The following is a 19780-nucleotide window of genomic DNA, read 5'->3' on the forward strand; positions in this document are numbered from 1 at the left end:
CCTAATATATCTCACAAACTTTCAGAAGCCACTGTAGGAAGATCATCACTTTAGCTGTCAGTGATCATAATGTTATGGCTGGTCGGTCAACATATATCTCCCCTTTGAATGCCCAGGCCTGGTACCCCGGACTCACCGGTATGAGGATGTCGGTGTCTTGCACGGTGAAGCCCCGGTGTGTGGGCAGCTTGTGTACGGTCAGGTGTGCCGGGTCTGGTGAAGGGTTCTGTAGGACCAGAACTGCACGTCGGGCCGCACCAGGCTGGACACATCCGAAGCTGACAAAGGGCGGCCGAGAGAAGTGTGTGAGGGAGAGGCGTGGGGTGTCATCCTGTCCGGAGGTGTCCGCTCCTCTCCCCGGAGGAGAGATACTGAGCATGGTATACCGGTCACCGTCTACACAACACACACTGGCAGCATCGCACCACTCCGCACCGATCCGATCCCAGACAATTCAAACTCAACGCGCAACCTGACAGGTCCAACGTCGGCCAAAGTCCACGCCCTGTATTTCCTCCCAGCCAATAGCAGCTGGAAGAAAAAGAAATTCAGCCAGTCAGGGAACATAACGTCACAGGTTAGGATGTGCCAGAGAACAACCAATGGGAAACCAGAGATTTATTTAAAACGCTGTGGATGGGCGATGTTATGATAGCAACCAAGACCGTGGCAACCGAGTTGTGAAGAAGAGGCGACTTCCTGGGGAATACGGAGCTGCTCGGCATGTGTTGCGGAACTGTCCTGAATCCGCTCTCACTGACTGGTCACCGTTGGAATGTATGTGCCGGAGTGTCGAGGAATACATTGGGGATCTCAGCCATAATGCTGATTACATACAGCGCACAATGTATTGCTCTATGTAGCTGGAATGTGTGGAAACAACTCATTTGCATCCAACAGAGTTAATCCTATAGCCCAATCAAGGGGCAAACTGACCATTTGGAAACAAGGGCACTGCCCGAGGGCCCGGGGTCAGTAGGGGGCCCCATGAGATGCCCCTGGTACCTTTTTCATAGGCTTTTTTGAGTTTGGGCAAGGACACAGGGGCCCCATGATCCCCTATTGCCCGGGGGCCCCATGAGTTATCAGTCCGCCCCTGGCCCAATCATATCTACACAATGGCACACATTCTTTATGCAGCAGCATTGGGCTACCCATATACCTGAATATCGCAGCTGCAGGAAAGCTGCATAGTACTATGGGGTTCCCAGCCTCAGACACACCCCGATTGTTCCAATACCAAAGTCAGCTGTTCAGGATTAAACGCACAGATCATAACTACTAAAAGAAGCACATTTTTGCTGCGGGTGTGGGGAAGTATGAGATTCCACATAATCCAACCCCACATAAGAGGGAACCTAGCTTAAGGGGGAAAAAGTACACCTTATGCAGGCCATAGACAGGCCATTTATCGGCCAAATTGTTGGCCGATAAACGAAAAATCGGTCGGTGCCGATGCTGCCACCAATGCTCACAAAAGAATGGGACAAGAAACCAGTTTGACAGAGATGGGAGCACACCATACAATGTGACCGCATTACAAATACATTGTGTTTTTATTTGGATACAAATGGATACATTTGTTGCAACCGCAAGACTTTTTCATATAAGATATAATAGCAGAAGAAGAATGGAGCCACTGTTCAGTGACACCTGTACACCTCTTCCATAGCGTAGTACAGAGCAGTCACAGGGCAGGCAAAGGCCAGGACTGGGAATGGTGCACTGAATTAACTGCTTGTGAAGCAGCAACTTCTTATTATTCTTCTTTGGACATCTGCTGAAACAACAGTTTTTTTTCTACTCCTATAAACCTATCTTTGCTTGGAAAATAGAAAATTTTAAAGAACCTTTTTAGAACCTCAATACCTTTTCTAGGAATACAATTTAATTTTGGACTTTCAGAAACAATATATATATATATATATATATATATATATATCTGTGTGTGTGCATTTACAGTAAAAAGAATGCTGGCAACCTTGCAGGTCACGGCTGATGCGCACATTTTTTATCGGAAAAACGATTGGCCGATTTGCCCATCATTGCCGAGAAAATCAGGCAATCGGCCGCAAATTTTCCAACATGACCGATTAAAAAACTGTACAAAAAAAAACTAAAACAAGGCCGACCAACAGTGCGAAAATCGGCCGATTTTTTTTTGGCCGAAAAATCGGACGATTTTTAACCCGTCTATGGCCGGCATTAGGAAACAAACAAATGCAATTCATTATAGGAGCCTCAGATATGCTACAAAAGTGCAAGATGAGACAAACAAAGGTCAAAGTTAACAACCCCAGTCTGTCTTCTACACTCCTACATGCTAATGGCTTAGGAGGGTGACCCCAGAAATCTGTATGTAAGGATTGTTGTTAAAATGTAGATTTTTGTATTTGACAGTGCAGGGAGAAGTTTTGTTGCCCATTTCCACTGTGAGGTAGCTGTTGGACAAATAGTTACAAAACACATGGTTTGCATGCACTTTTCATGGGAACAGCAAGGCGCCAACGTTAACAACAAGTCGAAATAGAGCGGTCAGAATGCTTTCTACAGAATTCTTCCTTGTGGCTTGTTTCCTATTAACGCCACCATTTTTTACCAATCCAGACAAGTTCTCATCAGGGTCAAAGTCCATTGCGCTGATCATTAGGCAGAGCAGGATGTGCTGGAGGGTGACTTAACTCTGAGATAAAGGGTGGAGATGCCGGGTGTTAAACCCGGGACCTCACACATGCGAAGCGTGCGCTCTACCACTGAGCTACATCCCCCATGCTCTGTAGTGGCGCTATGCTTCGTGTGATGCAAAAGTGCAAAATGAGACAAAGGTCAAAGTTAACAACCCCAGTCTGTCTTCTCCACTCCTACATGCTAATGGCTTAGGAGGGTGATGTCCCAGAAATGTGTATGTAAGGGTTGTTGTGGCAAAATGTTTTTTAGTCATGTACCTGTGTAGCAGCATCTGAGTTGCGGCTGCTTCCCTTGGAGTATCATAAGTGCCACCCGGATATTTATACGAGCTTGGCCAAGGGATGCTTGTCCTTCCGCAATAGTCAGTTTACACAGTCTACGGGGGAATTTATCATAGTAGTAGTACATGTACAAAAGCAGCCAATATGTGGAAGTGCAGACTGCTATGGCATTGATTTCAGTATGTCATGAGTCATGACGATCAGGGAGTGACTGGAAAATGAAGTATGGAATCGGCCAATTACTGCTTAGATTACTGAGTTTCAAGAGAGTGCTATTTTGAGGGCTCCTTCACACACCTTTCACCGTCCTCTGAAAAATTAGCTGTGGAGCACCTGTAACCTTTGGGAGACAGAAGTAAGCCTGTTTATCATGATTTGTGTGTGTCGGTTAAGAGGCTCCCAGAGTCTCCAGATTGAAAAATGTTCCTCCATTGGGCTTTGCATATTTACTGTATAAAAGGGAAATGGCCTTCCAGTCTTGCGTTTATCATTAAGTCTGTATTGCGCAAAGGGCTCATTTGGGGAGCCGGTTGGGGGCTTCGCCCAGGGGACCATTCTGCCTCATCGTGAAGGATTGGTTGGAGATGCCGGGGATTGAACCCGGGGCCTCACACATGCAAAGCGTGCGCTCTACCACTGAGCTACATCCCCCTCTTGTGTAGAGGGTTCTGTGCCTTTATTTTTTCCACAAAACTCTACCCGATGTTGCAACCTTTAACTTTGCAGCAGTCCCTCACATCTGTGTTCCACTAGCAGTTCTCAGGGCCTCCATCCCTTCCCAAAACCAAACAGAGCTTCCTTTTTTTTTCCAGGAAGGACTATCGGCCTTCAAGAGCCAAAAGAAACCCAGTTTCTTCTGATTTGTGTTTGTCAGTTAGCTGACGACACATCGTCTCCCGGCTGCACGAGTGAGTTCTCTCTGTACCTGTGTCACATCTAATTACTGTGTGGCTCTCACCTGCATGAGCACTAGTCTGAGAGAGCCAGAGATTATGCGAAATGTAGTTTCTTCACAGGAAGTGTCAGTTTCCACACTACAGAGAGGGGTCATGCATTAACCCATGCAAAGCCATGCCGAATGCCTCATGTTTCAGCACAAACAGAATCTGCTGAAACAGGAATGTGAAGATTTACTCTACTATAGACTGTGCGTACAGTTCAACAAATGACACTATCAAACTACATGATCAGTGCATCACTTTTGCAGGGAGGAAGGTTTACCGTGCCTTTAAAAGAATAACTCCTCTTTTGTTGAGAAAAAAACAATTCCCTTTGGCGATCAGTGTACATTGCAAGGATTTGAACAAACTTTGTTGCAGAGTCCTACCTGTTTCTGCTCTGAAGAAATTGCTCTTTGTTAGATCATGTCTTGTGCAGGACTGATTCCTGAACGGGAGTGATTTTTTTTTTTTTTTTTCTTCAGATCAGATGAAGCACTTGCGGGGCTATAATGGGGAGAGTGTCATGGCCTGCGTTCCCTTAGATGTGATTAACCCTTGAGGAGAATCTCAGGTGAGCTGACATTTTTGTTGCAGAGGATGACTAGAATCTGACTTGTATCTTAGTGCAGACATCTGGGAAAATTAGTGAGCCAATCACACAAGCAGTAAATGACATCTCTGAGGGCGTTCCCTATACCAACTTTGTACGCAACTCCTTCAGGTTGCCTTATTGCATTGAATTGTACAGAAAATGACAGTGCTGCAGTTTGAAATGGAAAGGTCCCTTTTTAATACGGCGTGTGTTGCAATTGTATATGCTATATTTTCTTATTTGCTTCCCATGAAAGTGGAGTCATCCTATAAGCTTCACATGTACAGTAGACAGCCAATGTCAACCGCAAGTCGAAATATGTGGTTAGTATGCTTCCAAGAAAAATCTTGATTGCTGCCACTAATTTTGCCCCGTCCAGAGAAGCACTCAGCAGGGTTTTGCACCTGGTCACACCCATCTCACCATGTGCTGACAAGGCCGGTTTAAAGCAAAGGTTGGAGATGCCGGGGATTGAACCCGGGGCCTCACACATGCAAAGCGTGCGCTCTACCACTGAGCTACATCCCTCTTGCTAACCTAGTCTGTGTGCCTTTTTTTCCTCACAAAACAGTACATAGTGCGGCACCCTTGATCTCGGCACCAAGCCCTCCCACTAGCATTCCAAAGCAGTAGTTTGGGTTCCTTCACTTCCCAATTCCAACCACAGCTTGGTTTTTTTTTTTCTTTTCAGGAGGAACTTGGACTTTGGAGAGACAGAAGAAACCCGGCTTATTCCTATTTGTGTTTGTCAGCTGGCTACCAGAAACTCATGGAAACAATGAAGACTGGCTGTTTTTGCAAAAGGAAGAAGAGAAACACAAATTCCCTTTCCAACAGACCATAAAGAGACGCAGACACAATGGAGATTCAGATGGTTAAAATGTAGATTTTTGCATTTGACAGTGCAGGGAGAAGTTTTGTTGCCCATTTCCACTGTGAGGTAGCTGTTGGACAAATAGCTACAAAACACATGGTTTGCATGCACTTTTCATGGGAACAGCAAGGCGCCAACGTTAACAACAAGTCGAAATAGAGCGGTCAGAATGCTTTCTAGGGAATTCTTCCTTGCGGCTTGTTTCCTATTAATGCCACCATTTTTTACCAATCCAGACAAGTTCTCATCAGGGTCAAAGTCCATTGCGCTGATCATTAGGCAAAGCAGCATGTGCTGGAGGGTGACTTAACTCTGTTTGAGATAAAGGGTGGAGATGCTGGGGGTTGAACCCGGGACCTCACACATGCGAAGTGTGCGCTCTACCACTGAGCTACATCCCCCATGCTCTGTCATGGCGCTATGCTTCGTGTGATGCAAAAGTGCAAAATGAGACAAAGGTCAAAGTTAACAACCCCAGTCTGTCTTCTCCACTCCTACATGCTAATGGCTTAGGAGGGTGAGCCCAGAAATGTGTATGTAAGGGTTGTTGTGGCAAAATGTTTTTTAGTCATGTACCTGTGTAGCAGCATCTGAGTTGCGGCTGCTTCCCTTGGAGTATCATAAGTGCCACCCGGATATTTATACGAGCTTGGCCAAGGGATGCTTGTCCTTCCGCAATAGTCAGTTTACACAGTCTACGGGGGAATTTATCATAGTAGTAGTACATGTACAAAAGCAGCCAATATGTGGAAGTGCAGACTGCTATGGCATTGATTTCAGTATGTCATGAGTCATGACGATCAGGGAGTGACTGGAAAATGAAGTATGGAATCGACCAATTACTGCTTAGATTACTGATAGAGATGAGCGAATCGAACCAGGCGAACCGGAATTCGAGTCGAATTTCAGGAAATATTCGATTAGCGGCGAAACCGAAATTTTGCCTACTTCGGGTGCGCGAATCGAACATTTCCCGATCAGCCGGCAAAAGTGTCCCTGCAGTGAGCTCCGCTATTTCTGACAGTTCTCTGACAGAAGGAACACATGTTTAGCGGTTGAAACATTGTATCTATTAGTTTACATTTAGGATACAGATGTTTGAACCACTGTTCATGTGAAGAAGCTGTGAGAGAACTGTCAGAAATAGAGGAACTCTGCACATACACTTTTTGCCGGCTTGGAATTATTCTTCTTTTCATCCTACTTCTTCTTCTTCTTCATCTTCATCCTCAGAAGAAGAGGATGAGGATGAAGAAGAAGAAGAAGAAGTAGGATGAAAAGAAGAATAATTCCAAGCCGGCAAAAAGTGTATGTGCAGAGTTCCTCTATTTCTGACAGTTCTCTCACAGCTTCTTCACATGTACAGCGGTTGAAACATCTGTATCCTAAATGGAAACTAATAGATACAATTAGTAAACTAATTTGTATCTATTAGTTTCCATTTAGGATACAGATGTTTCAACCGCTGTACATGTGAAGAAGCTGTGAGAGAACTGTCAGAAATAGAGGAACTCTGCACATACACTTTTTGCCGGCTTGGAATTATTCTTCTTTTCATCCTACTTCTTCTTCTTCTTCTTCATCCTCATCCTCATCCTCTTCTTCTGAGGATGAGGATGAGGATGAAGAAGAAGAAGAAGCAGTAGGATGAAAATAAGAATAATTCCAAGCCGGCAAAAAGTGTATGTGCAGAGTTCCTCTATTCTGCAGATACACTTAGAGGAGCTCTGCACATACACTTTTTGCCTGTTTGGAATTAATCTTATTTTCATCCTACTTCTTCTTCTTCTTCTTCTTCTTTATCCTCATCCTCAGAAGAAGAAGAAGAGGATGAAGAAGAAGAAGAAGAAGTAGGATGAAAATAAGAATAATTGCAAGCCGGCAAAAAGTGTATGTGCAGAGTTCCTCTATTCTGCAGATACACTTAGAGGAGCTCTGCACATACACTTTTTGCCGGCTTGGAATTAATCTTATTTTCATCCTACTTCTTCTTCTTCTTCTTCTTCTTCATCCTCATCCTCAGAAGAAGAAGAAGAGGATGAGGATGAAGAAGAAGAAGAAGAAGAAGAAGAAGTAGGATGAAAATAAGAATAATTCCAAGCCGGCAAAAAGTGTATGTGCAGAGCTCCTCTAAGTGTATCTGCAGAGCTCCTCTAAGTGTATCTGCAGAATAGAGGAACTCTGCACATACACTTTTTGCCGGAAACCGCTGTATGGAGGGAATGTCATGGAAATGTCAGAAATAGACTATTAATGACAGTTCTGGGACTGTCCTTCCATACAGCGGTTGAAACATTGTATGTATTTGTTTCCATAAATGGATCCATTTATGGAAACAAATACATACAATGTTTCAACCGCTGTATGGAAGGACAGTCCCAGAACTGTCATAAATAGTCTATTTCTGACAGTTCTATGACATTCCCTCCATACAGCGGTTGAAACAGCTGTATGGAGTGAATGTCCCAGAACTGTCAGAAATAGACTATTTATGACAGTTCTGGGACATTCACTCCATACAGCGGTTGAAACATTGTATCTATTTTTTTCCATAAATGACATTCTGCAGATACACTTAGAGGAGCGCTGCAGATACACTTTTTGCCGGCTTGGAATTATTCTTATTTTCATCCTACTTCTTCTTTTTCTTCTTATGAGGATGAAGAAGAAGAAGTAGGATGAAAATAAGATTAATTCCAAGCCGGCAAAAAGTGTATCTGCAGCGCTCCTCTAAGTGTATTTGCAGAATGTCATTTATGGAAAAAAATAGATACAATGTTTCAACCGCTGTATGGAAGGACAGTCCCAGAACTGTCATAAATAGTCTATTTCCGACAGTTCTGGGACATTCACTCCATACAGCTGTTTCAACCGCTGTATGGAGGGAATGTCATAGAACTGTCAGAAATAGACTATTAATGACAGTTCTGGGACTGTCCTTCCATACAGCGGTTGAAACATTGTATCTATTTTTTTCCATAAATGGATCCATTTATGGAAACAAATACATACAATGTTTCAACCGCTGTATGGAAGGACAGTCCCAGAACTGTCATTAATAGTCTATTTCTGACAGTTCCATGACATTCCCTCCATACAGCGGTTGAAACAGCTGTATGGAGTGAATGTCCCAGAAATGTCATAGAACTGTCAGAAATAGACTATTAATGACAGTTCTGGGACTGTCCTTCCATAGAGCGGTTGAAACATTGTATCTATTTGTTTCCATAAATGGATCCATTTATGGAAACAAATAGATACAATGTTTCAACCGCTCTATGGAAGGACAGTCCCAGAACTGTCATTAATAGTCTATTTCTGACAGTTCTATGACATTCCCTCCATACAGCGGTTGAAACAGCTGTATGGAGTGAATGTCCCAGAACTGTCGGAAATAGACTATTTATGACAGTTCTGGGACATTCACTCCATACAGCGGTTGAAACATTGTATCTATTTTTTTCCATAAATGACATTCTGCATATACACTTAGAGGAGCGCTGCAGATACACTTTTTGCCGGCTTGGAATTATTCTTATTTTCATCCTACTTCTTCTTTTTCTTCTTATGAGGATGAGGATGAAGAAGAAGAAGTAGGATGAAAATAAGATTAATTCCAAGCCGGCAAAAAGTGTATCTGCAGCGCTCCTCTAAGTGTATTTGCAGAATGTCATTTATGGAAAAAAATAGATACAATGTTTCAACCGCTGTATGGAAGGACAGTCCCAGAACTGTCATAAATAGTCTATTTCCGACAGTTCTGGGACATTCACTCCATACAGCTGTTTCAACCGCTGTATGGAGGGAATGTCATAGAACTGTCAGAAATAGACTATTAATGACAGTTCTGGGACTGTCCTTCCATACAGCGGTTGAAACATTGTATGTATTTGTTTCCATAAATGGATCCATTTATGGAAACAAATACATACAATGTTTCAACCGCTGCATGGAAGGACAGTCCCAGAACTGTCATTAATAGTCTATTTCTGACAGTTCCATGACATTCCCTCCATACAGCGGTTGAAACAGCTGTATGGAGTGAATGTCCCAGAACTGTCAGAAATAGACAGAAACTGTCACAGAACTGTCCTTCTTCTCATCCTTCTCCTTCTTCTCATCCTTCTTCTCATCCTTCTTCTCATCCTTCTCCTTCTTCTCATCCTTCTCCTTCTTCTCATCCTTCTCCTTCTCCTTCTTCTCATCCTTCTCCTTCTCCTTCTTCTCATCCTTCTCCTTCTTCTCATCCTTCTCCTTCTCCTTCTTCTCATCCTTCTCCTTCTCCTTCTTCTCATCCTTCTCCTTCTCCTTCTTCTCATCCTTCTCCTTCTCCTTCTTCTCATCCTTCTCCTTCTCCTTCTTCTCATCCTTCTCCTTCTCCTTCTTCTCATCCTTCTCCTTCTCCATCTTCTCATCCTTCTCCTTCTTCTCATCCTTCTCCTTCTCCTTCTTCTCATCCTTCTCCTTCTCCATCTTCTCATCCTTCTCCTTTTCCTTCTTCTCATCCTTCTCCTTCTGCTTTTCCTTCTCCTTCTCCTTCTCCTTCTTCTCATCCTTCTCCTTCTTCTCATCCTTCTCCTTCTTCTCATCCTTCTCCTTCTTCTCATCCTTCTCCTTCTTCTCATCCTTCTCCTCATCCTTCTCCTTCTTCTCATCCTTCTCCTTCTCCTTCTTCTCATCCTTCTCCTTCTCCTTCTTCTCATCCTTCTCCTTCTCCATCTTCTCATCCTTCTCCTTCTCCTTCTTCTCATCCTTCTCCTTCTTCTCATCCTTCTCCTTCTCCTTCTTCTCATCCTTCTCCTTCTTCTCATCCTTCTCCTTCTCCTCATCCTTCTCCTTCTCCTTCTTCTCATCCTTCTCCTTCTCCTTCTTCTCATCCTTCTCCTTCTCCTTCTTCTCATCCTTCTCCTTCTTCTCATCCTTCTCCTTCTCCTTCTCTTTCCTCATCTCCAAGGGCATTTAAATTAAAGGTACAGTGTTCTGCACTAATTTAAAGGCTCTCTGAAGCCTAGAAACCCTTTTTATAAGTCATCTTCGTAGCGAAGAAATTCGCATCGAATCGAATTTCACACTGGAATTCGCCGAATCAGCCGAATCGAATTTTTGAGAAATTCGCTCATCTCTAATTACTGAGTTTCAAGAGAGTGCTATTTTGAGGGCTCCTTCACACACCTTTCACCGTCCTCTGAAAAATTAGCTGTGGAGCACCTGTAACCTTTGGGAGACAGAAGTAAGCCTGTTTATCATGATTTGTGTGTGTCGGTTAAGAGGCTCCCAGAGTCTCCAGATTGAAAAATGTACCTCCATTGGGCTTTGCATATTTACTGTATAAAAGGGAAACGGCCTTCCAGTCTTGTGTTTACCATTAAGTCTGTATTGCGCAAGGAACTCATTTGGGGAGCCGGGTTGGGGCTTCGCCCAGTGGACCATTCTGCCTCATCGTGAAGGATTGGTTGGAGATGCCGGGGATTGAACCCGGGGCCTCACACATGCAAAGCATGCGCTCTACCACTGAGCTACATCCCCCTCTTGTGTAGAGGGTTCTGTGCCTTTATTTTTTCCACAAAACTCTACCCGATGTTGCAACCTTTAACTTTGCAGCAGTCCCTCACATCTGTGTTCCACTAGCAGTTCTCAGGGCCTCTATCCCTTCCCAAAACCAAACAGAGCTTCCTTTTTTTTTCCAGGAAGGACTATCGGCCTTCAAGAGCCAAAAGAAACCCAGTTTCTTCTGATTTGTGTTTGTCAGTTAGCTGACGACACATCGTCTCCCGGCTGCACGAGTGAGTTCTCTCTGTACCTGTGTCACATCTAATTACTGTGTGGCTCTCACCTGCATGAGCACTAGTCTGAGAGAGCCAGAGATTATGCGAAATGTAGTTTCTTCACAGGAAGTGTCAGTTTCCACACTACAGAGAGGGGTCATGCATTAACCCATGCAAAGCCATGCCGAATGCCTCATGTTTCAGCACAAACAGAATCTGCTGAAACAGGAATGTGAAGATTTACTCTACTATAGACTGTGCGTACAGTTCAACAAATGACACTATCAAACTACATGATCAGTGCATCATTTTTGCAGGGAGGAAGGTTTACCGTGCCTTTAAAAGAATAACTCCTCTTTTGTTGAGAAAAAAACAATTCCCTTTGGCGATCAGTGTACATTGCAAGGATTTGAACAAACTTTGTTGCAGAGTCCTACCTGTTTCTGCTCTGAAGAAATTGCTTTTTGTTAGATCATGTCTTGTGCAGGACTGATTCCTGAACGGGAGTGATTTTTCTTTTTTTTTTTTCTTCAGATCAGATGAAGCACTTGCGGGGCTATAATGGGGAGAGTGTCATGGCCTGCGTTCCCTTAGATGTGATTAACCCTTGAGGAGAATCTCAGGTGAGCTGACATTTTTGTTGCAGAGGATGACTAGAATCTGACTTGTATCTTAGTGCAGACATCTGGGAAAATCAGTGAGCCAATCACACAAGCAGTAAATGACATCTCTGAGGGCGTTCCCTATACCAACTTTGTACGCAACTCCTTCAGGTTGCCTTATTGCATTGAATTGTACAGAAAATGACAGTGCTGCAGTTTGAAATGGAAAGGTCCCTTTTTAATACGGCGTGTGTTGCAATTGTATATGCTATATTTTCTTATTTGCTTCCCATGAAAGTGGAGTCATTCTATAAGCTTCACATGTACAGTAGACAGCCAATGTCAACCGCAAGTCGAAATATGTGGTTAGTATGCTTCCAAGAAAAATCTTGATTGCTGCCACTAATTTTGCCCCGTCCAGAGAAGCACTCAGCAGGGTTTTGCACCTGGTCACAACCATCTCACCATGTGCCGACAAGGCCGGTTTAAAGCAAAGGCTGGAGATGCCAGGGATTGAACCCGGGGCCTCACACATGCAAAGCGTGCGCTCTACCACCGAGCTACATCCCCCTTGCTAACCTAGACTGTGTGCCTTTTTTTCCTCACAAAACAGTACATAGTGCGGCACCCTTGATCTCGGCACCAAGCCCTCCCACTAGCATTCCAAAGCAGTAGTTTGGGTTCCTTCACTTCCCAATTCCAACCACAGCTTGGTTTTTTTTTTCTTTTCAGGAGGAACTTGGACTTTGGAGAGACAGAAGAAACCCGGCTTATTCCTATTTGTGTTTGTCAGCTGGCTACCAGAAACTCATGGAAACAATGAAGACTGGCTGTTTTTGCAAAAGGAAGAAGAGAAACACAAATTCCCTTTCCAACAGAAAATAAAGAGACGCAGACACAATGGAGATTCAGATGGTTAAAATGTAGATTTTTGCATTTGACAGTGCAGGGAGAAGTTTGGTTGCCCATTTCCACTGTGAGGTAGCTGTTGGACAAATAGCTACAAAACACATGGTTTGCATGCACTTTTCATGGGAACAGCAAGGCGCCAACGTTAACAACAAGTCGAAATAGAGCGGTCAGAATGCTTTCTAGGGAATTCTTCCTTGCGGCTTGTTTCCTATTAATGCCACCATTTTTTACCAATCCAGACAAGTTCTCATCAGGGTCAAAGTCCATTGCGCTGATCATTAGGCAAAGCAGCATGTGCTGGAGGGTGACTTAACTCTGTTTGAGATAAAGGGTGGAGATGCCGGGGGTTGAACCCAGGACCTCACACATGCGAAGCGTGCGCTCTACCACTGAGCTACATCCCCCATGCTCTGTCGTGGCGCTATGCTTCGTGTGATGCAAAAGTGCAAAATGAGACAAAGGTCAAAGTTAACAACCCCAGTCTGTCTTCTCCACTCCTACATGCTAATGGCTTAGGAGGGTGAGCCCAGAAATGTGTATGTAAGGGTTGTTGTGGCAAAATGTTTTTTAGTCATGTACCTGTGTAGCAGCATCTGAGTTGCGGCTGCTTCCCTTGGAGTATCATAAGTGCCACCCGGATATTTATACGAGCTTGGCCAAGGGATGCTTGTCCTTCCGCAATAGTCAGTTTACACAGTCTACGGGGGAATTTATCATAGTAGTAGTACATGTACAAAAGCAGCCAATATGTGGAAGTGCAGACTGCTATGGCATTGATTTCAGTATGTCATGAGTCATGACGATCAGGGAGTGACTGGAAAATGAAGTATGGAATCGACCAATTACTGCTTAGATTACTGAGTTTCAAGAGAGTGCTATTTTGAGGGCTCCTTCACACACCTTTCACCGTCCTCTGAAAAATTAGCTGTGGAGCACCTGTAACCTTTGGGAGACAGAAGTAAGCCTGTTTATCATGATTTGTGTGTGTCGGTTAAGAGGCTCCCAGAGTCTCCAGATTGAAAAATGTTCCTCCATTGGGCTTTGCATATTTACTGTATAAAAGGGAAACGGCCTTCCAGTCTTGCGTTTACCATTAAGTCTGTATTGCGCAAAGAGCTCATTTGGGGAGCCGGGTGGGGGCTTCACCCAGTGGACCATTCTGCCTCATCGTGAAGGATTGGTTGGAGGTGCCGGGGATTGAACCCGGGGCCTCACACATGCAAAGCGTGCGCTCTACCACTGAGCTACATCCCCCTCTTGTGTAGAGAGTTCTGTGCCTTTATTTTTTCCACAAAACTCTACCCGATGTTGCAACCTTTAACTTTACAGCAGTCCCTCACATCTGTGTTCCACTAGCAGTTCTCAGGGCCTCCATCCCTTCCCAAAACCAAACAGAGCTTCCTTTTTTTTTCCAGGAAGGACTATCGGCCTTCAAGAGCCAAAAGAAACCCAGTTTCTTCTGATTTGTGTTTGTCAGTTAGCTGACGACACATCGTCTCCCGGTTGCACGAGTGAGTTCTCTCTGTACCTGTGTCACATCTAATTACTGTGTGGCTCTCACCTGCATGAGCACTAGTCTGAGAGAGCCAGAGATTATGCGAAATGTAGTTTCTTCACAGGAAGTGTCAGTTTCCACACTACAGAGAGGGGTCATGCATTAACCCATGCAAAGCCATGCCGAATGCCTCATGTTTCAGCACAAACAGAATCTGCTGAAACAGGAATGTGAAGATTTACTCTACTATAGACTGTGCGTACAGTTCAACAAATGACACTATCAAACTACATGATCAGTGCATCATTTTTGCAGGGAGGAAGGTTTACCGTGCCTTTAAAAGAATAACTCCTCTTTTGTTGAGAAAAAAACAATTCCCTTTGGCGATCAGTGTACATTGCAAGGATTTGAACAAACTTTGTTGCAGAGTCCTACCTGTTTCTGCTCTGAAGAAATTGCTCTTTGTTAGATCATGTCTTGTGCAGGACTGATTCCTGAACGGGAGTGATTTTTCTTTTTTTTTTTCTTCAGATCAGATGAAGCACTTGCGGGGCTATAATGGGGAGAGTGTCATGGCCTGCGTTCCCTTAGATGTGATTAACCCTTGAGGAGAATCTCAGGTGAGCTGACATTTTTGTTGCAGAGGATGACTAGAATCTGACTTGTATCTTAGTGCAGACATCTGGGAAAATCAGTGAGCCAATCACACAAGCAGTAAATGACATCTCTGAGGGCGTTCCCTATACCAACTTTGTACGCAACTCCTTCAGGTTGCCTTATTGCATTGAATTGTACAGAAAATGACAGTGCTGCAGTTTGAAATGGAAAGGTCCCTTTTTAATATGGTGTGTGTTGCAATTCTATATATGCTATATTTTCTTATTTGCTTCCCATGAAAGTGGAGTCATCCTATAAGCTTCACATGTACAGTAGACAGCCAATGTCAACCGCAAGTCGAAATATGTGGTTAGTATGCTTCCAAGAAAAATCTTGATTGCTGCCACTAATTTTGCCCCGTCCAGAGAAGCACTCAGCAGGGTTTTGCACCTGGTCACAACCATCTCACCATGTGCCGACAAGGCCGGTTTAAAGCAAAGGCTGGAGATGCCGGGGATTGAACCCGGGGCCTCACACATGCAAAGCGTGCGCTCTACCACTGAGCTACATCCCCCTTGCTAACCTAGACTGTGTGCCTTTTTTTCCCTCACAAAACAGTACATAGTGCGGCACCCTTGATCTCGGCACCAAGCCCTCCCACTAGCATTCCAAAGCAGTAGTTTGGGTTCCTTCACTTCCCAATTCCAACCACAGCTTGGTTTTTTTTTCTTTTCAGGAGGAACTTGGACTTTGGAGAGACAGAAGAAACCCGGCTTATTCCTATTTGTGTTTGTCAGCTGGCTACCAGAAACTCATGGAAACAATGAAGACTGGCTGTTTTTGCAAAAGGAAGAAGAGAAACACAAATTCCCTTTCCAACAGACCATAAAGAGACGCAGACACAATGGAGATTCAGATGGTTAAAATGTAGATTTTTGCATTTGACAGTGCAGGGAGAAGTTTGGTTGCCCATTTCCACTGTGAGGTAGTTGTTGGACAAATAGCTACAAAGCACATGGTTTGCATGCACTTTTCATGGGAACAGCAAGGCGCCAACGTTAACAACAAGTCGATATAGAGCAGACAGAATGCTTTCTAGGGAATTCTTCCTTGCGGCTTGTTTCCTATTAATGCCACCATTTTTTACCAATCCAGACAAGTTCTCATCAGGGTCAAAGTCCATTGCGCTGATCATTAGGCAAAGCAGCATGTGCTGGAGGGTGACTTAACTCTGTTTGAGATAAAGGGTGGAGATGCCGGGGGTTGAACCCGGGACCTCACACATGCTAAGCGTGCGCTCTACCACTGAGCTACATCCCCCATGCTCTGTTGTGGCGCTATGCTTCGTGTGATGCAAAAGTGCAAAATGAGACAAAGGTCAAAGTTAACAACCCCAGTCTGTCTTCTCCACTCCTACATGCTAATGGCTTAGGAGGGTGAGCCCAGAAATGTGTATGTAAGGGTTGTTGTGGCAAAATGTTTTTTAGTCATGTACCTGTGTAGCAGCATCTGAGTTGCGGCTGCTTCCCTTGGAGTATCATAAGTGCCACCCGGATATTTATACGAGCTTGGCCAAGGGATGCTTGTCCTTCCGCAATAGTCAGTTTACACAGTCTACGGGGGAATTTATCATAGTAGTAGTACATGTACAAAAGCAGCCAATATGTGGAAGTGAAGACTGCTATGGCATTGATTTCAGTATGTCATGAGTCATGACGATCAGGGAGTGACTGGAAAATGAAGTATGGAATCGACCAATTACTGCTTAGATTACTGAGTTTCAAGAGAGTGCTATTTTGAGGGCTCCTTCACACACCTTTCACCGTCCTCTGAAAAATTAGCTGTGGAGCACCTGTAACCTTTGGGAGACAGAAGTAAGCCTGTTTATCATGATTTGTGTGTGTCGGTTAAGAGGCTCCCAGAGTCTCCAGATTGAAAAATGTTCCTCCATTGGGCTTTGCATATTTACTGTATAAAAGGGAAACGGCCTTCCAGTCTTGCGTTTACCATTAAGTCTGTATTGCGCAAAGAGCTCATTTGGGGAGCCGGGTGGGGGCTTCGCCCAGTGGACCATTCTTCCTCATCGTGAAGGATTGGTTGGAGATGCCGGGGATTGAACCCGGGGCCTCACACATGCAAAGCGTGCGCTCTACCACTGAGCTACATCCCCCTCTTGTGTAGAGAGTTCTGTGCCTTTATTTTTTCCACAAAACTCTACCCGATGTTGCAACTAGAGATGAGCGAAGAAATGAAAAATTCGATTCGACTGATTCGGCGAATTCGTGGACAATATTCGATTCGAGTCGAATAAATTCGCTGTGAATTTAACTTAAAAAAGGGTGTTTCTAGGCTTCAGAGAGACTTAATATTAGTGCAGAACACTGTACCTTTAATTTAAATGCCCTTGGAGTCTGCTGGGGAAGAGAAATAATACTGTCAGTCAGTATGACATGCAGATGAGTGCCGTCGATCTTAGAATCACCGCACACTTCACTCATTTGGGCAGTCACGGGGCCAAAACCAGAGTGTGGAGCCACAGTGTGGCGGTGGAGGCAGCAGCAATGGGAGGCCATACAGCACCCTATGACAAAAATGGAAACCACCAGCAGTGTGAGGAGACCTGAAAGTGGCACATGGCAGAGTGTGGCGATAGAGACAGCAGCAATGGGAGGCCGTACAGGGACCCATGACACACTCTGGACCTGGCAGCAGCATGAGGAGGCGGTACAGGGGCCCATGACAGATTACGGGCCTGGCAGCAGCATGAGGAGTCGGTACAGGGGCCCATGGCAGATTACGGGCCTGGCAGCAGCAATGGGAGGCCGTACAGGGACCCATGACACACTCTGGACCTGGCAGCAGCATGGGGAGGCGGTACAGGGGCCCATGACAGATTACGGGCCTGGCAGCAGCATGAGGAGTCGGTACGGGGGCCCATGACACACTCTGGACCTGGCAGCAGCATGAGGAGGCGGTACAGGGGCGCATGACAGATTACGAGCCTGGCAGCAGCAACTTGGACAGGAGGACGTTCAGCTTCTGCACCGTCGGGTGCGTGCTCGCAAACTGTTGTCTCTTGGAAACGGATTCCAAGAAAGACTGCTGACGGAATCCGTGAAGATGAGTAGCAGGAGAAGGAGCATCTGAACGAGCGGAATATGCCAACAAGCGACAACAGGGGCCCATGACAGATTACGGGCCTGGCAGCAGCATGAGGAGTCGGTACGGGGGCCCATGGCAGATTACGGGCCTGGCAGCAGCTATGGGAGGCCCGTAATCTGCCAGCACCCTATGACAAAAAATGGAACCCACCAGCAGTGTGAGGAGACCTGAAAGTGGCACATGGCAGAGTGTGGCGATGGAGACAGCAGCAATGGGAGGCCGTACAGGGACCCATGAGAGACTCTGGACCTGGCAGCAGCATGAGGAGGCGGTATAGGGGCCCATGGCAGATTAGGGGCCTGGCAGCAGCTATGGGAGGCCCGTAATCTGCCAGCACCCTATGACAAAAAATGGAACACACCAGCAGTGTGAGGAGACCTGAAAGTGGCACATGGCAGAGTGTGGCGATGGAGGCAGCAGCAATGGGAGGCCGTACAGGGACCCATGAGAGACTCTGGACTTGGCAGCAGCATGAGGAGGCGGTATAGGGGCCCATGGCAGATTAGGGGCCTGGCAGCAGCTATGGGAGGCCCGTAATCTGCCAGCACCCTATGACAAAAAATGGAACACACCAGCAGTGTGAGGAGACCTGAAAGTGGCACATGTTTGGGGCATGATTCATGGCGGATTTAGTCAGTTGTGTCAGGAACTGGTGGTTTGAAATCCAGACTAATCCACGCCTGATTCATTTTCACAAACGTGAGTCTCTCCACACTTTGGGTGGACAGTCGTGTCCTCCGCGGAGTTGCAATACCTCCTGCCGCACTAAACACGCGCTCCGATGCCACGCTACTGGCCGGGCATGACAGCCTTTCAAGGGCAAATTCAGCTAGTTGGGGCCAAAGGTCAAGTTTCGTTGCCCAGTAGTCAAGGGGATTGTCTACCTCGGTTGGCAGGGTGCTGTCCAAGTAGGCCTAAGCCTGTTGTTTGAGGTCCTGCTCCAGGTCCACCTGATGCTGCTGCTGCTGCTGCGGCTGGTTAGTAGTTTCCTCACTGCGCTGGTGAAGAAAGCTACTCATCATCGACTGCAGACTGAGGCAGCCGCTGCTGGTGGAGCTGCCACTGCTCCTACCACCCCACCCCTCCCCTGCTGCCATGGCAGCGGAACACGAGCGCACAGGGCCCACAGTGTCTGAGGATGGACGTTGGCGCAGACAGGCAGAGACCAGCTGACTACATAGGTGTTTTTTATAGTACGTTATTTTGGCCTCCCTCTCAGCAGGTGTGAAAAAGGCCACCATTTTTGAACGGTAGCGAGGGTCCAACAAGGTGGACAGCCAAAAGTCATCCCTCTGTCTGATGGTTATTATTCGGCTGTCGCTACGCAAGCAACCGAGCATGCTATGGGCCATTTGTGCCAAGGAATGCGAGGGACTCCCTGCCTCCATCTCCACAGCATACTGCCACGGTGCGTCTAGGTCCTCTGTCTCCTCTTCCTCCTCCTCTACCAGATGCTCCTGCTCCTCCACTCCTGTCCGCTGAGTGGAAAAACCACCCATTTCACTCAATAATTCCTGAGCACCAATGTCCTCCTCTACCTCCTCCTCTTCTTCCAGTCCTGCCCCCACAGGGGCCATGTGGCGTTGAGATCTGTGCGCCACGTCTACCGCACCCTGACCAGCCATTGTTAACAGCATTTGTTCCAGGACGTGCAACAGAGGAATGACGTCGTTCATCCCATAGTCCTGCCGACTCACGAATAGCGTGGCCTCCTCAAAGGGCCTGAGCAAGCGCAGGTGTCACGCATGAGCTGCCAATGGCTGACATCTAAGTTACACAGGGAGTACCTTTATCTGCTTTTAACATCAGGAAATCTGTGATGGCCTTTTGCTGTTCGTAAAGGCGGTCTAACATATGTAGGGTTGAATTCC

The 19780-nt window shown here is 45.8% G+C and overlaps 1 protein-coding gene and 11 non-coding genes across 12 annotated transcripts in view; all 12 read right to left on the minus strand.

The window, feature by feature from the left end:
* ASPM (assembly factor for spindle microtubules) overlaps positions 1 to 433 on the minus strand; it is an 88327-nt gene extending 87894 nt beyond the window's left edge. Inside the window, exon 1 of the mRNA XM_089686627.1 lies at positions 137 to 433. Coding sequence (XP_089542753.1) covers positions 137 to 379 — 243 coding nt within the window. The 5' untranslated portion in view covers positions 380 to 433. The remainder of the gene's footprint in view (positions 1 to 136) is intronic.
* A 2263-nt stretch (positions 434 to 2696) lies between these two features.
* Positions 2697 to 2768, minus strand: TRNAA-CGC (transfer RNA alanine (anticodon CGC)). The gene has a single exon. It is a non-coding gene; the product is annotated as a tRNA-Ala (tRNA).
* Positions 2769 to 3548: 780 nt separating this feature from the next.
* On the minus strand, positions 3549 to 3620 carry TRNAA-UGC (transfer RNA alanine (anticodon UGC)). The gene has a single exon. It is a non-coding gene; the product is annotated as a tRNA-Ala (tRNA).
* Positions 3621 to 4958: 1338 nt separating this feature from the next.
* On the minus strand, positions 4959 to 5030 carry TRNAA-UGC (transfer RNA alanine (anticodon UGC)). The gene has a single exon. It is a non-coding gene; the product is annotated as a tRNA-Ala (tRNA).
* A 675-nt stretch (positions 5031 to 5705) lies between these two features.
* On the minus strand, positions 5706 to 5777 carry TRNAA-CGC (transfer RNA alanine (anticodon CGC)). The gene has a single exon. It is a non-coding gene; the product is annotated as a tRNA-Ala (tRNA).
* Positions 5778 to 10830: 5053 nt separating this feature from the next.
* TRNAA-UGC (transfer RNA alanine (anticodon UGC)) lies at positions 10831 to 10902 on the minus strand. The gene has a single exon. It is a non-coding gene; the product is annotated as a tRNA-Ala (tRNA).
* A 1339-nt stretch (positions 10903 to 12241) lies between these two features.
* TRNAA-UGC (transfer RNA alanine (anticodon UGC)) lies at positions 12242 to 12313 on the minus strand. The gene has a single exon. It is a non-coding gene; the product is annotated as a tRNA-Ala (tRNA).
* Positions 12314 to 12987: 674 nt separating this feature from the next.
* On the minus strand, positions 12988 to 13059 carry TRNAA-CGC (transfer RNA alanine (anticodon CGC)). The gene has a single exon. It is a non-coding gene; the product is annotated as a tRNA-Ala (tRNA).
* A 778-nt stretch (positions 13060 to 13837) lies between these two features.
* Positions 13838 to 13909, minus strand: TRNAA-UGC (transfer RNA alanine (anticodon UGC)). The gene has a single exon. It is a non-coding gene; the product is annotated as a tRNA-Ala (tRNA).
* A 1340-nt stretch (positions 13910 to 15249) lies between these two features.
* On the minus strand, positions 15250 to 15321 carry TRNAA-UGC (transfer RNA alanine (anticodon UGC)). The gene has a single exon. It is a non-coding gene; the product is annotated as a tRNA-Ala (tRNA).
* A 674-nt stretch (positions 15322 to 15995) lies between these two features.
* TRNAA-AGC (transfer RNA alanine (anticodon AGC)) lies at positions 15996 to 16067 on the minus strand. Its single transcript has one exon. It is a non-coding gene; the product is annotated as a tRNA-Ala (tRNA).
* Positions 16068 to 16845: 778 nt separating this feature from the next.
* TRNAA-UGC (transfer RNA alanine (anticodon UGC)) lies at positions 16846 to 16917 on the minus strand. The gene has a single exon. It is a non-coding gene; the product is annotated as a tRNA-Ala (tRNA).
* Positions 16918 to 19780: the final 2863 nt, after the last annotated feature.

The sequence above is a fragment of the Staurois parvus genome, unplaced genomic scaffold, assembly GCF_062004578.1.
Source record: "Staurois parvus isolate SC_StPar_1 unplaced genomic scaffold, SC_StPar_1.0 ptg000402l, whole genome shotgun sequence".
Lineage (NCBI taxonomy): Eukaryota > Metazoa > Chordata > Amphibia > Anura > Ranidae > Staurois > Staurois parvus.